Below are 13,828 nucleotides of genomic sequence, written 5' to 3'. Positions count from 1 at the left end.
CTTTCAGAAGTAGTGTGCTGAGTCTTCATTTATTTCATTCTAATTTAAGGTTTCGCATGCCAGTAATACATTTAATGTTTTTAGAAGGTCTCTTTCTATACGTCTGTAATATATAACTAAACTATTATTGTTTGTAAAGTAAATAAGGTTTTTAAAATGTTTAAGAAGCTTCATTTAAAATTAAATTAAAATGCAGAGCCCCCCGGACAGGGTAAGTGCCACTGAAAATCAGCTAACGTGCCGCCTTTGGCATCGTGCCATAGGTTGCCTACCCCTGTTCTAATCCATGTCCTTGGATGACTAAGCACCATGTGTTGGATGCCATATGGACTGTATATGTACATTGTGTTCTTGTGCTTATACCACTAGTGATGCACAGCTGCATGCAGCCCCTGCCTGGATACTGATTTGCCTTTTATACTTGGGTGCTTTTCACATGCATGAAGAGGGAAATCCCCCTTTGCTTATGCCCCATTTTTTTCAAACTGTGTGCTGGCATTTTTAGTTACACTTAACTTTATAATGGCTTGTTTGCCTCTCCCAGTGAGGGATGAAATGTGTGATCTACTATAGAAAGAACACTTTACTAAGTGTTCCTAAAGCTAGCTCAAAATTGGTTAACAAGGTCAGGAGTTGTGGGCTAGTTCAGAGCAGTGGTTCTCAAAGCTTTGTGTTGGTGACCCCTTTCAGAGAGCAAGCCTCTTGAGTGTGGACCATTCTAAATGCTGGAGGCAAAGCAGGGTGTGGGGTGGAGGCTGACAGCGTGTGACCCCCATGTAATAACCTCGTGACTCCCTGAGTGGTCCTGACCCCAGTTTGAGAACCCCTGGTTTAGAGCATGGATCTGGTCATGGCTGTTGGGTTCTCTTCTAGTGACCTCGATCACGTTACTTTACCGGTGTGTTCCATGTTTACTATTCTGCTAAAAATATTGTGGATCCAGGGCTAGGAGTTTAATTGGTACCTCACGTGTTCTAGCTGTAACTGCAAAGCGAGGGTGCCATCTGCTGGTCCACGCCCCGGTGAGCAGACAGTCCCATCGTTCCATCTACCTTTGTTTTCTGTCTCATATGGTAATACTGATGAGCCCACTTAGATTCGTCTCCTCTAGTTTAAAGGGGAGGGAGGAGCTAAAGGATTAATGGGTTAGTTACATCATGTCAATTTACTGATGTGTAGGCGGTTGTGTTCTAGGAGCCAGCAGATACAGGGGTTGGTGGGTCCCCAAGGAAAAGCTCGTGTCGGTCATGTCAGGAGCGAGGTGCAACAACTACATTACAATGTTTGCGGACAGGCCGGCGGCGCGTGGGGGCTATTGACAGGTGAGCTCCAGCCTGGGGGCGCCTTCCTGCAGCGATCTGTCACTGGTGACGGTTGGAAAATGTACAGGCGCCGCGGTTGCAATGGTGCCCGCCGGCTCCTTGCTCGCCCCTTTGGCCCGAGCGGTGCCGGTGCCAGCACCACGCCAACCCCATGGCACAGGTGCCTCCCCTTCAGCCCCCCTCCCCGGGCAAGTGCGTGCGAAGCCTAGGGGAAGGGCGGAACGCGGTTACGGGGGTGCTGCCTCTACTCGGACGCAGCCGTTTGACCGGACCGGATATGACGGATGCGATCGTGTTTTCTCCGCGGCTAGCGTGGGCAGGGTGCATTGATCTAAAGTCCCCCCGGCCGTACACTTCCGTTTGCGAGCGGGAAGGGGGTGGCGGCGGCTGCCTGAGCCCCCGGGCGAGGTGAGTGTTTGGGGGCCGGCGGTGTCTGTGCCCCGGGGGCCATTAGGGGAGAGCCGGGCCGGGGAGACCTTGGCAAGGGGCTGGGCAGAGGCTGAGCCCAGGGGCGGGACGTTGTGAGCTCAGAGCTGGCGGGCGGGGGGTGTTGAACGGGAGGTTGCGGGGGGGAGGGGCAGTGCTGAGCTGAGCGGGGGGAAATCTGGGAGGCTGCACGGGATGATCTTGGAAGGGGGAGGAGAGCAACTGAAACACGGATCTGCCCTCTCCCAATTCCCTGCAAAACACGAGCTACAACCGCGAGAGCCCTGACTTGGGCAGGCGTTTCCATCACTCAGGCGAGTGAGGCCAGCAGGAGCTGGGAGTTTGGTTGCTCCTCGCTTCCTAGCTCTGCTGAGGCAGCTTAAGCCTGCCGTTTTTTTTAAATGGTGTGTATGGAAAACTTGAAGCCATGTTACAGCCTTGACTCAAACGGCTGAGCTTCTATGAAGGGAGAGTTTAGGGTGAAAACATTATCTAAGTTGTATCTGTCTCAGTTCATACTTGCAGGTTTTCAAGATGTCTGGCCAGAGAAAATGCCCTGATTGTGGCTCCTCTGAAATTGTGGAGGATGCACATTATGCTCAGAACCAACTGGTGTGTGCTGACTGTGGGTTTATCCTCACCGAGGGGCTCTTGACAACCACTTTCCAAGATGAAGAACATTTACAAGGTCAAATAAACACTGACATAAATATGTCAAAATCCGCAGGGCTTTGTGTAAATGGCATGAAAAGTCATCGCGTAGTCATGAGGACAGGGAGGCAGAGATTTCAAACCAAAAAAACCCCACCCATTCCTCAGAGTTTTGGAGAATATTTTAATCAAAAGTCTTTTTTGCCCTAAAAACTGTGCAGAAAAGAGAGTAGGAGATACATTGCTGTTCTAAACTTTACAGAGGCACCAAGAACAGCAGGCCTGGACAGATGTCTCTTAACCCACCTTTCTTCCCCCAAATCAGAGAGATCATAAATTTGACTCCCTTCCTCCACCTGTATTACAAACCATTAGTCCTAACTATGAGAGTTTCTGCAGACTTATCTTGCTTCTGTAGTCCTGGTTTTAACTTATTTCTCCAATATACAGAGATTGCCTCGGCTGTCTGCAGAAACATTCAACTACCTCTTCATGTAAAAATGCCACAATATAAAATAATGATTTTTAAAAAAACATAAGAATCATGGAATTCATGACCTTTTGAGGGAAAATAATCATCATACAGCATCAATGAAACCTGCACCTGAGTCTTATAAGTAGGGGCCCTACTGTGAAATCTGGTCTTTTGTGTGCTTTTATCCTATACCGGGGTTGGCAACCTTTCAGAAGTGACGTGCCACGTCTTCAGTAATTTAAGGTTTCACCTGCCAGTAATAAATTTTACATTTATAGGGCCTCCCAGAGTGGCAGCAGGCTGAGCAGGGCTGGCGGCAGGGACCCCAGCTGGCGGACAGATCCCCAGACCAGCAGCATGCTGAGCTGCTTAGCCAGCTGATGGTCTGGAGTTCCGGCTGCCAGCTCCTGCTGCTGGGCTGGGGTTCCATTCACCAGCTGCTGGCCAGGACCCCAGACTGGCAGCGCTGGTGGCAGATGGAACCCCAGACTGGTAGCATACTGAGCTGCTCAGCCCGCTGCTGATCTGGGGTGTACCAGACCTAAAGTGCAGAAGTTCTTGGTACACTACTTTCATAAGTTTATTCACTGTAATTATAATAGCGCTAAAAGACCACATCATTTGCTGTCAATCTGTAGAGAATCAAAGTATCGAATTTCCCATGAGAACTGAACACCATTCACCTTAGAGAGTGAGGGAGGATCTCTTTTTAGTTCAGGATTGAGGCAAATGGCATGAGGCATGCTTGAGAGAGCCTGCACTGTTGTTGTCTGTGCTGCTGGTACCTGTTCTGTGGATAGAAAGAGAGTGACCAGCCTTGTAAACTGAAATCTGGTGTCTTCAGTAGCACCAAGCTCACTCTCTCCACTCCACCTCTGAAAGTGGCTGCTTTGCCTGATGCTTGTTGTTTTCCAGAAGTGACGTATTCACGGAGTACCGGCCAGAATGAGCAGCTGAGCCGCTGTAAGCTACGAGGTGAGAGCTTTTATTTAATGATTCCTTTCTTGCAACACTGAGACTCTTGCATGATGCTCTGGCCGAGAAGAGGCTACCATTCAGATTGTACAATCTGTTCCTCATACCTCTCATTTTTCTAAAAGCCACAGTGACTAGTTCTGAGCCCAGGGGAACCTTTGGGAAAACCTTCCCAGCTGCATGAAGAGAAATGGCAAAAGTTGCCATGGGCAGTTGATAAGGCTTAAGTTGCCACACTGCCATGTTGCTCCTACCTGGCTTTGGCTGAGTGTTTGCTGCACTGCATTATCATGCTGAGATGCGGTTAAAGAAATGTTTTGTGCAAATGTTAAAAGCATCATGTTGTTTTCTCACAGGGATCAAGCGTGTCCAGGATCTCTGCAAAGTCCTCTATCTCCCAGCTGTGTTTGAAGAGACAGCCCTGTCCTATTTCCAGCGAGCAATTGAACACCCCTCCTTCCACTTAGTCAGATTGGAGAAGAAGGAGATTCTGGTAGGCTGCTGTGTCTTTGTGACCTGCCGGCAGCACAACTGGCCCCTGACCATGGGTACTATCTGCTCTTTGCTCTACGCAGACAAGGAGTTGTTTGCCAGCGTCTACCTATGCGTCCTGAAAGAGCTTGAACTGGATGTGCCAGCCCTGAGCCTGACGGATCTGGTGAAAACACACCTTAACAGGTAATGTAACCATCTGACACCATTCATAATAGAGGATCCAAATGGCTTCCAAATGATATAGGCATAACTAAAACACAGCTGCCTGTGGGCTGAAAGACTACAACCATGGACACATCAAGCTGTACTGCCATGGAATGGGAGTAGCTTTGGCCAAGAACATTAAGGCAAAGCTTTGTCCCTTGTGTTCTTTAAAGTCCATACATGGCAGAGGGGACTTCTGTTTTAGAGCCCTGTCTAAAAGGCCCACATTCAATGTATCTGATTCAGAACAATGAAGAGCTGTTTTGCTCCTACTGAGATTTAGACTTGTGGCCATAGTGTTTCACAACTGGAGCGTAGCCCCGTTAAGTGTTGTGTTCATGTGAATACATCCATGTATTCTTGTATTGACTAGGATACAAACTAAAGCTGCCTCCTGTATTGCCCCAGACTAACCACTCCTTTGGTGATGTAAGAGAGATGGGAGGCATGGGAAGCCAACCCTTAGGTGGCTTTTCTGATCCCAGAGTGCCGGGGGAGGCCAGTTTGTTCTGTTTTGTACAGTGCCTGTAAGGATGGGGGTCCTGGTCAATGACTGGTGTTCCTGGGGGCTACGGCAATATAAATAATAATCAACTTTGGGCACTAAATCTGTAACCCCTTTTGTGCTATTGCTAGTGAGGTTACAGTTAAGCAGCCTATATTCTGCTTCTCTAACTTATACTGTAGAATTCCGCCTGGATCTACTGTTAGTGTTCTTAAACAGCTGCCATATTCTACCAGACTGCATTTCAGTGTCAAGTGAACCCTTGTGTATTGTTTGCTTGCAACGCGCTTTGGGATGAAGTGCTATAAAAATGCCACTTGTGAGGCAGTGTTGTCTTGTGATTAGAGCAGGGGACATGCCAGGTGCTTAGACTTGTGTTTATTCCCAACTCCACTGTTGACTCAGTGTATCAGCTTGGTGTGGAGAGACTTTACCTGTCTGCCTCCATTTTTCCATATGTAAAAAGGGCAGGTGCTCACCTAAGTTCTAGGTGTGTTCGGTGAATGGGCTGCAAGGCTTATAGTGCCATTATTGTAAGAAAAGTGACTAAGTATAAATATCGCCTCTGTTTTTAACAGATCTGCTCCCCATGTAGCTGGTTACCAGCTCATCTGGTTTAATTATGGTAGCTCTGTTCTGTTTGTACTGCTGTTAGTGAGCAGGCTGGGTTCTACTGGACATAATAAAATTATCAAACTACATTCTAGTTAGAGATGTTTTTAATATTGGAGATGTTCTAGCTAGAAAGCCCAATCTTGAATGTCAGAGCGCAGGGGAAATTTGCAGTGCTGGCAGTTAGAAAAGCCAGAAGTATTAACAAACAAGATATTTAAGTCTTCTATATCTAAAAAAGTGTGCTGTCAATCTTCAATCCCTCTGCTTTTTGCGGTCTCTTATCTCCCTCTGTGTGTTTCTTTCACTCACACATACTGTATACCTTCTACATTGTAAATTCGTTGGTTTTGCCCTCTGCCATCACCATGGTATCTCAGCCTCCATAAATGTTATAGGTGAGTGACAAATTCAGACTAGAAATTAGATGCACATTTTTAACAGTGAGGGTAATTAACCAGTGGAACAATTTGCTAAGGATTGTGGTGGATTCTCCATCACTGCCAATTTTTAAATCTGTGTTGAACGATTTTTAAAGCATCTGCTCTAATACAAACTGAACTAAGTCTGGGTAGTCCTGTAGTCTGTTAAATAAGAGGTCAGACTAGAAAAGAGCTCTTCTGGCCTGGTAATCTGAGTGGTCTCAACAGCCATGAGACTTATTGCTTCTCTCCCTTTGTCTTGAGACTCATAGGATTGGCTAGAACTTCACTTCTTTCTTCTTGCCCTCTCTCCCTGTTTCTGAGGCCCAGTGATGTAGTCATTGCTCACCTACAGCAGAAAGTGAATGTGTGGAAAGCCTGTCCGAGGTCTTGCATTTCTCCTGAAAGGTCTAGCCAGCTGTTGGCTTTGCACATATCAATAATAACCTGTGTAAACCAAGCAAATTGGCTGGGGAGGCTGAGGATGAATATGGGAGCCACTCAAGGCCCTTTGCAGAGAGGACTGCACTTTGATGTGTGTGCTGCACTTTGGAAGCCTCCGACAGTGCTGTGGCCATGTAATACCTAGGGCCCTACCAGATTCACAGTTCTGAAAAACACGTCCCAGACTGTGAAATCAGCCCTTCCCCAGGAAATGTAGCTATTGGAAGGGAGAGGGAGAGTCAGGACTGGGGGTGCCCCAGCTCGGGGCTCCTAGCTGTTTTACTGGGCTGGGGAGGGATCAGACCCACCTCTGGGTACCCCCCCTCCTCCCATCCCAGCTGCAGGAAGCTGCACGGCTATGTTGAAGGCAGTGCAGAAATGAGGGTGGCAATCCTGCAACTCTCTCCCCTCAACAGCTTTGCAACCCCCCATAACCTCCTTTTGGGTCAGGATCCCCAGTGACAACACCATGAAATTTCAGAGGTAAACATCTGAAAACCTGAAATTGCCCAATTAAAAACCCTTTGGCCATGAAATTGATCAAAATGGACTATGAGTGTGGTAGAGCCCCAGTAATACCTGACACCTCCCCTACCCTTGCAGCACAATGGACTTAATGATCTAATGGCTTCCTTCTGCTTCTGATACCCAGTGCAGCAATATAGCTAATGGGCTCTCTTTGCTCTCTCAGTTTCAAGCTGTTCCAGAGTTCAGCCAGCGTCCCTGCTAAATTTGCTGAGGACAAGGAAAAGATGGTTGCCCGAACAATCCAGATTGTGGAGCTAGCCAGTGAGACGTGGCTCGTGACAGGCCGGCATCCCATTCCCATCGTCACTGCTGCGGCCTACCTTGCGTGGCAGTCACTGCAACCTGTGGGGCGCCTGACATGCACCTTCCGTCACTTCTGTAAGCTGGCAGGCACAGACCTACCCCCACCGGCCCACCTGAGGCTGAAGGAGCTTAACGACATCCTCCTGAGAATGGCCTCCCAGCTGGCCTGGCTGCGCGTGCTCAACGTGGACAAAAAGACTGTGGTCAAACACATTGGGGACCTGCTCCAGCATCGACACTTCCTGCTGAGAAGCTCCTTTAGCTCAGGAGACACTGAGGATCAAAGTGCCACAGCAGCAGGCAATGGCTCTGAGAGTTCACCACAAGCTGCAGGGTGCTCGGCCCAAGCTGAGGGCTGCCAGCCTGGGGGCAAACAGAAATGCAGCAGTGTACGGAGGCCTTTGCTGCCACCATGCCTTATAAACCCCAGGAAGAGACTTCGAACAGCAGCCCTGAGCCCTTCGGACCAGGCTATCACTGGAGACGAGGCCATTTCTGACAGCGAAATAGAGCAATATCTGCGGAGCCAGGAGGAGATGCAGGAGTTCAGAAAGGCCCAGGCCTGGCACTGAACTGAGCTCCCAAGAGCAACATGAACAAAGGCACTAAGAACTAGCCACCTGAAGCAAAGGTATGAATTCTACGGCACAGCTGTCTGTGGCACTGCTAGCGGACATGCGTCCCACTGGAGAAATAGGATAATGGGGCCTCTTAAGCATTGCATGCTATGGGGAGGAGTTGTAAGTAAATGACAATGTGCTCTCCTAGTTCTGCTGGGCCAGAAAATTAAAATACCAGAATGACTTCCTAACTGAGACTTTCCTAGGGAAACTGTTTTTAGTGTGTTAGAAATAATCATCACAGTGACCAGAAATGCCTTCTGGATGTTCTCTTACCAATTTACAATTAGTCATTTTGTTGAAATCAGATGTCCTGGTGCAGCCCTTACAAGTGAGTTTAACTTGTCTATGTACTGATCAAAGGTGGTGGCAGTAGCATGGGTAAGTAATTCTGTTGTGACTGTCAATAGAAACGTTTAGATTTCTTGCTGTTGTATCTGGGCGTGACAAATCCAGCTTGGCAAAAAGGCTGTTGATCTGTGTGGTTTTGGTTAGGACTAATTGCTTTGCATTTCCTGTCCTAAATTGTAGGATTATTTGGATGAGGAGGGCCCTTGAATAGGTCAGCCAGTTCATTTCTCAGGGCTGCTCAGTGGCGCACAAGCCTTCTATTAATTATAGAGCAATATCAGGGTTATGCATTTACCGTTGGCGATATGGAGGAGGAAAGAGTACTTTTTTCGTGTCTAAAACAGAGTAACACCTGGTGAAAACTCAGTGTTCCAAGCTTGCTGTTTGGCACGTGGTTCATTTGAGTTCCTTTCCATGAAGTGTGACCCTGCCATGTTGTTTCACTAGAGCTCAACTGCATTGTTTGTGATTTAGTAGAACTGCCACTTTCATTTGCTGTTAAGGTTTTTTTCAAAATGTAGTGCCTGTTTCCCTTGGTGAGCAATATGAACGCCCTGTGTTTTAGACCATGTGTGGGCATCATGCTACAAGATCTGTCTTGGGGCCACTACAGATAGTGGGTGGGTTGGATTGGATAACAGAGACATCCTTAATAATACTGTTGGGAATCTAGCGTTGCCCTCTGCCTAGTAAGGAAAACAGTTCTGACCTTGGCTGTTAAATGTATTATGTGAAGCTGCTGGAATTTTGAATCCTTTCTTTGTATGATTATGGCACTAGTTGTTGATATCTAAGTACAGCCAAATTCAATAAAAAAAATGACCTTGCTGTGCTGAAGGGTCTGTCATGTATTGGAGACCAAGGGCCTAAAACAAGCAACATCACTTCTCAGTAGACTTGCAAATCTTTAATATATTAAAAACAAAACATATCTGCTAGAAACATTCGGTTTATATAAAAAAAATGCAACCCCCCCCCCCAACCCTTTAAACATATTTTCTTTGGCACTTTTTCCCCACTCCCTCCCCCGTGTATATTGCAAGAAGCTCTGTTGATATGTCATTTGCTTGTAATGTAAACAGACAAAATAAGTGTAATACAAAGCTTTTATATAATACTGTCACAGTGCAGCAAGCATATAACGAGTTCAGCATCAGCAAGAGTGTGTAGGTTGGGGTATCAGCATGTGATTCAAATTGTATTAAATACAAAGCACGTTTAAAAAGGGGGAAGTCTAACAAGGCCAGGGGGTAGTAGCACTGCAGTGTAAGCCCACTGGTCTTTCAGTAATAGAGGGGATGGAGGGGTTCAGAATGGAGAGGAAGAAATAGAGAAAAATCTGTTAAGTGCTTTATAATCCATTAACTCCTGCATCTTTCCACCGCAAATCTCTTAGAAATGGTGTGGACATGAGCACTGGCTTGTGGCTGGACGCTGGCTCCACGCGTGCCTTCTAGCACTTCAGTGCATAACTAACCCCTTGGGAGGTAGGTAAGTATCGATACCCATTTTTACAGGGGCACAGAGATTGTGACTTGTCTTCAGCCACAAAGGGGAGTCTGTATCAGAGCTGGGCTTAGAGTGCAGGAGGTTCCTGGCTTGTAGTCCTGTGTCCAAGGCAACGTGCCCCACTCTTCTAATCCTCCTTTGATTTCAAGTGGGACAAAAGCAGCCAAAATAGCAGAACAATTAAGGCACTGGGTCTCCCTGCTGACTACAGGCACAAGGGTAAAATTATCTTCTCTGAACTGCACCATGGGTCTCTTCTCTGCTGACCTATAGTCAAAACTCCTCTTGAAAGGCAAACACAAATTCTGTGTAGGGAATGAGTGCCAAACAGCAGGACAGAGGAGAATTCTAAGGGCTGTTTCTTCATCCACTGGTTAGGGTATGAAATTACTGGTGGTTTGAGTACCCCAGTTCAATGCCTCACAGGCTAAAGATGCTCTGTTTTCTCCTCATGAGTTCTCACTATGTTTCTTTAATGATATATGGTGGAATTGGCAACAAATCTCAGCTCATGCTACCACAACAGGAATTGCTGGGCACTGTTTTGAATAGCAACTTCCTTTTCTAGGAGATATTTTCTATAAACATTTTAACCCAAAGCTCCTTTTCAACACCAGGCTCTGCGACCTGCCTGTGTTCGTAGTAAGAAGCTGCTTTATATTTTACACTAGAAAAAGGGTACTTGATCTTTTTGTATTGGACAAACAAGTGCTTAGCCAAGTACCAGCCCTTTTTAAAAACCATATTTGGAAGGATGAGTTATATACACTCACCTAATTCAATTTTTCTCTGTGCGGCTGTAAGCATGTGTGGCCTGAACAATTGTCCTACAAGTTTAGCAAAGTTCTTTTCACGTAATAGAACCAGCCCTAGTCTGTAAAATGTTCTTTCCTCTTGGATCGGTAGATTTTGAATTATCTATTCACCTTAAGTAAAATGTTTTGCTTCAAGAGCAAAAAAACATTTTTGAACATGCTAAATGGGATTTCTGGGCAAGTATCGATATCTGTACCTCTGTCCACTGTCCAACTCTTTGGTTCCCTCTCGAGTAACGCCTGACATACAAGGCATGAGACTTTCACATTGAGTGTAACGTACATACAAAATAATGCTCCTGCTGTTTCATTGATGGAAGCCTCTTTGCTGCAGCCAACAATCCTTTTGCATAGCATGGGCTTCTGAGGGCGTTTAACCCAGCTCAAGAGCAGTTTTCCTGCAGTGATTTTAGCGTCTGTCATATGCAGACAATTTACTTTGCTTGGAGCTTTTTCTTATCTTACCTCTTGTTCATTTTTAACTATGCTTTTACTTTGGTAGCTCAGTAACCCATAGGGCTAAATATACATTTAAGAACAGTCAGAGCAAATACTTGTCATTTCAGTCTCTTTCTGAAAATGTGTTTTTCGTAAGGATGAAACAGCCGCATCTCTACTGCAGCGTCTTTGCATGAAGGAGCTAGTTCTGGTCTACAAACTGACACTGGATGGCAAAAGTAAGTTCTTGCCAAAACTCCTAAGGGGAGACTCACTGCTCATAGAACACCGACCGTGTAACATGGAGGCACTTCCATCAGCTACCAGTCAGTCTATACATATATACATACAATAATATAGATTTGAAAAATAAACATTTTTCTTCTGTATATTTATAAAATAGCATTTAGAATCAGTCTCACGTGACATGCAGAAGTGATTAAAATAAGATTGCTCCTCAGCAGCCTGAATTGCAATGATTGTCTTTCACCGTAAGATCTTAGCGCTCCTGTGTCCATTGAGAATTAGATGAGGCTTGTTGATGTGCTCTGACTCTCTCTCCATTCTAGCACCCAGGTGGAACAAGACCCACCGTTACCTGCTGATTGATAGAGGAATTAAAACATTCTGGACAGTACCACCCAGGCCCCTGGAGTGCACTTCTATGTTTATAACATACTTAGACTTGGATGGAAGATGCCTTCAGTTAGCAGCGCCATTCCCCATGCCCTGCCACTGGCTGAGCGAGCTGCTCCTCTGCGTGAGGAGAAACATGCTGGGATACTCCAGCTGCCCGGGCCCTTCAGTGCTCTAGACGGTCGTTTCGCTCTTCCAGAGGCCTGTCTTCATGCCAACCATGCTCTCTGCACTGGTGAGGTTTATATCATACTTACTGCCTTTCAGCCCCCCATTCTGGTTGGCCATGTTGAGCGGGTAGGATCTCCGCTTAGTCTCTTTCTCAATGGTGTGGGCCTGTTTGAGGTTGTCCCTGCTAGTGCTTTTCCTCTGAGCTCGGCTGAAGTCAGGACCCTGATGGCCGCTGCTACCACCGTCGCTCCCTTCGGATTGGGTCAGAGCAGCATCCCCTTCCTGCACCGCTGCTCCCCTCGGTCCTATGCAGCTGTTGTTCAGGGGGCTGTTTCTGCTGCTGTGGTAGCTCTCGGAATGGCTGTTGTGGAGGCTTCCACTCTCACTGGAGGGGTGATCTGAAGAAGGCCCCCGAAGCACTTTCAAGCGGTGGTGCTTCCCCTCCCGGTACTGCTTAGTTCTGCTCTTGTGGTTCCTGCGCCCATGTATGTTGTTAGCATACCTGGCCGCGCTGGCGTTCTTGTTGTTGGCCGGCTCAATCTCTTCGTAGCAGGCTGGCCGTGGTAGGGGGCAGCTCTCTGCCTGGTTTTGAGCCACCTGCAGGTTGGTGAGCTTGCAGTGGCCCACGGTAGAATTGGTGCTGCTGGGTGAGGAAGAGGACTTGATGGAATGAGCCACCTCGGGGTTGCACCCGATGAAGATCTGCGAGCCCTCCTCTGCTGCCCTGCCCGGGTGGACATACGCTTGCATGGGCTGCGCATTCCTGTAGGATGGGCAGCAGGCAAACCAGGAGTTCTGCACGTCTCGACGCCGGGCACAGTGGTGGATGAAGATGAAGAGCCCCAGTGCCACAGCTGTTATCCCGTAGAGGCAGCTAAAGATGACATTCAGGTACCAGCGCTGGGACACGGCCATGGCCCCAAACGTCCACAGCGCAATGTACGAGAAATGGGTGATCAGCAGTGCCCAAAACTGCATCTTCAATGAATAGACACCATCCACGTCGGCACTGTGTGTCCCGGAGTTAAGGGTGACTGAGATGGAGCCTGAGTCTGTCAAGAGATTGCTGCTGCCACCCAACCTGGGGGGGGGCTCGAGGGGCACTGGAGGGTCTTTTTGATTCTTTGACTGGCACCAGATGTTGACCCCAGTACACAGGAAGTAAATCCAAGTGATGACCAAAATGAAAGCCACAGGAACATAGAAAGCACCAAGGCTTGGCCTCCACACCAGCCAGCAGCTATAGGGGAGAGAAGAGGTTAAGAGTCTGCCTTGGCCCTGCCAATGCTTCATCTAGTCATCAACATCTCAGGGGCTAGCCTGTGAGTAGATCTGGGACTGGGGCACTATTCACATTTCACAGGTAAGGAAACACATCCAGTGCTGGGATTAATATGGGTTTCTGGATCCTAGATTCCGTCTGAAAGCACTAAGAACATAAGAATGGCCGTACCGGGTCCGACCAAAGGTCCATCCAACCCAGTATCCTGTCTACTGACAGTGGCCAATGCCAGGTGCCCCAGAGGGAGTGAACCTAACAGGTAACAATTGAACGATCTCTCTCCTGCCATCCATCTCCACCCTCTGACAAACAGAGGCTAGGGACACCATTCCTTACCCATCCTGGCTAATAGCCATTTATGGACTTAACCACCATGAATTTATCCAGTTCTCTTTTAAACGCTGTTATAGTCCCAGCCTTCACAACCTTCTCAGGCAAGAAGTTCCACAAGTTGACTGTGCGCTGTATGAAAAACTTCCTTTTATTTGTTTTAAACCTGCTGCCCATTCATTTCATTTGGTGACCCCTAGTTCTTGTATTATGGTAACAAGTAAACAACTTTTCTTTATCCACTTTGCCACTTGACTGTTTACCCCTTTCTCCAGATCATTTATGAATAAGTTGAATAGGATTGGTCCTTGGGG

The 13,828-nt window shown here is 47.3% G+C and overlaps 2 protein-coding genes across 3 annotated transcripts in view; one reads left to right on the top strand and one right to left on the bottom strand.

The window, feature by feature from the left end:
* The first annotated feature begins 1,615 nt into the window (after positions 1–1,615).
* On the top strand, positions 1,616–9,163 carry BRF2 (BRF2 RNA polymerase III transcription initiation factor subunit). Of its 2 annotated transcripts, none has more exons than XM_030552151.1 (5): positions 1,616–1,730; positions 2,274–2,436; positions 3,790–3,849; positions 4,206–4,527; positions 7,223–9,163. In XM_030552151.1, the coding sequence occupies exons 2-5, from the start codon at positions 2,283–2,285 to the stop codon at positions 7,932–7,934; spliced, it is 1,248 nt and encodes a 415-aa protein (XP_030408011.1). In that variant the 5' UTR covers positions 1,616–1,730; positions 2,274–2,282; the 3' UTR covers positions 7,935–9,163. The 2 variants fall into 2 exon arrangements, with proteins under 2 accessions (XP_030408011.1, XP_030408010.1); XM_030552150.1 differs by having other exon boundaries at positions 2,261–2,436.
* Positions 8,696–13,828, bottom strand: part of ADGRA2 (adhesion G protein-coupled receptor A2) — a 123,544-nt gene continuing 118,411 nt past the window's right edge. Inside the window, exon 19 of the mRNA XM_030552149.1 lies at positions 8,696–13,142. Coding sequence (XP_030408009.1) covers positions 11,906–13,142 — 1,237 coding nt within the window. The 3' untranslated portion in view covers positions 8,696–11,905. The remainder of the gene's footprint in view (positions 13,143–13,828) is intronic.

Source organism: Gopherus evgoodei, chromosome 2 (genome assembly GCF_007399415.2).
Source record: "Gopherus evgoodei ecotype Sinaloan lineage chromosome 2, rGopEvg1_v1.p, whole genome shotgun sequence".
NCBI classification, from domain to species: domain Eukaryota; kingdom Metazoa; phylum Chordata; order Testudines; family Testudinidae; genus Gopherus; species Gopherus evgoodei.
This window is presented reverse-complemented; position numbering and strand designations above follow the sequence as displayed.

Coding starts and splice junctions, on each gene's coding strand:
- BRF2 (XM_030552151.1), top strand. CDS start 2,283: ATGTCTGGCCAGAGAAAATGCCCTGATTGTGGCTCCTCTGAAATTGTG. Junction 2,437..3,789: donor AGATGAAGAACATTTACAAG/GTCAAATAAACA, acceptor GTTGTTTTCCAG/AAGTGACGTATTCACGGAGT. Junction 3,850..4,205: donor GAGCCGCTGTAAGCTACGAG/GTGAGAGCTTTT, acceptor GTTTTCTCACAG/GGATCAAGCGTGTCCAGGAT.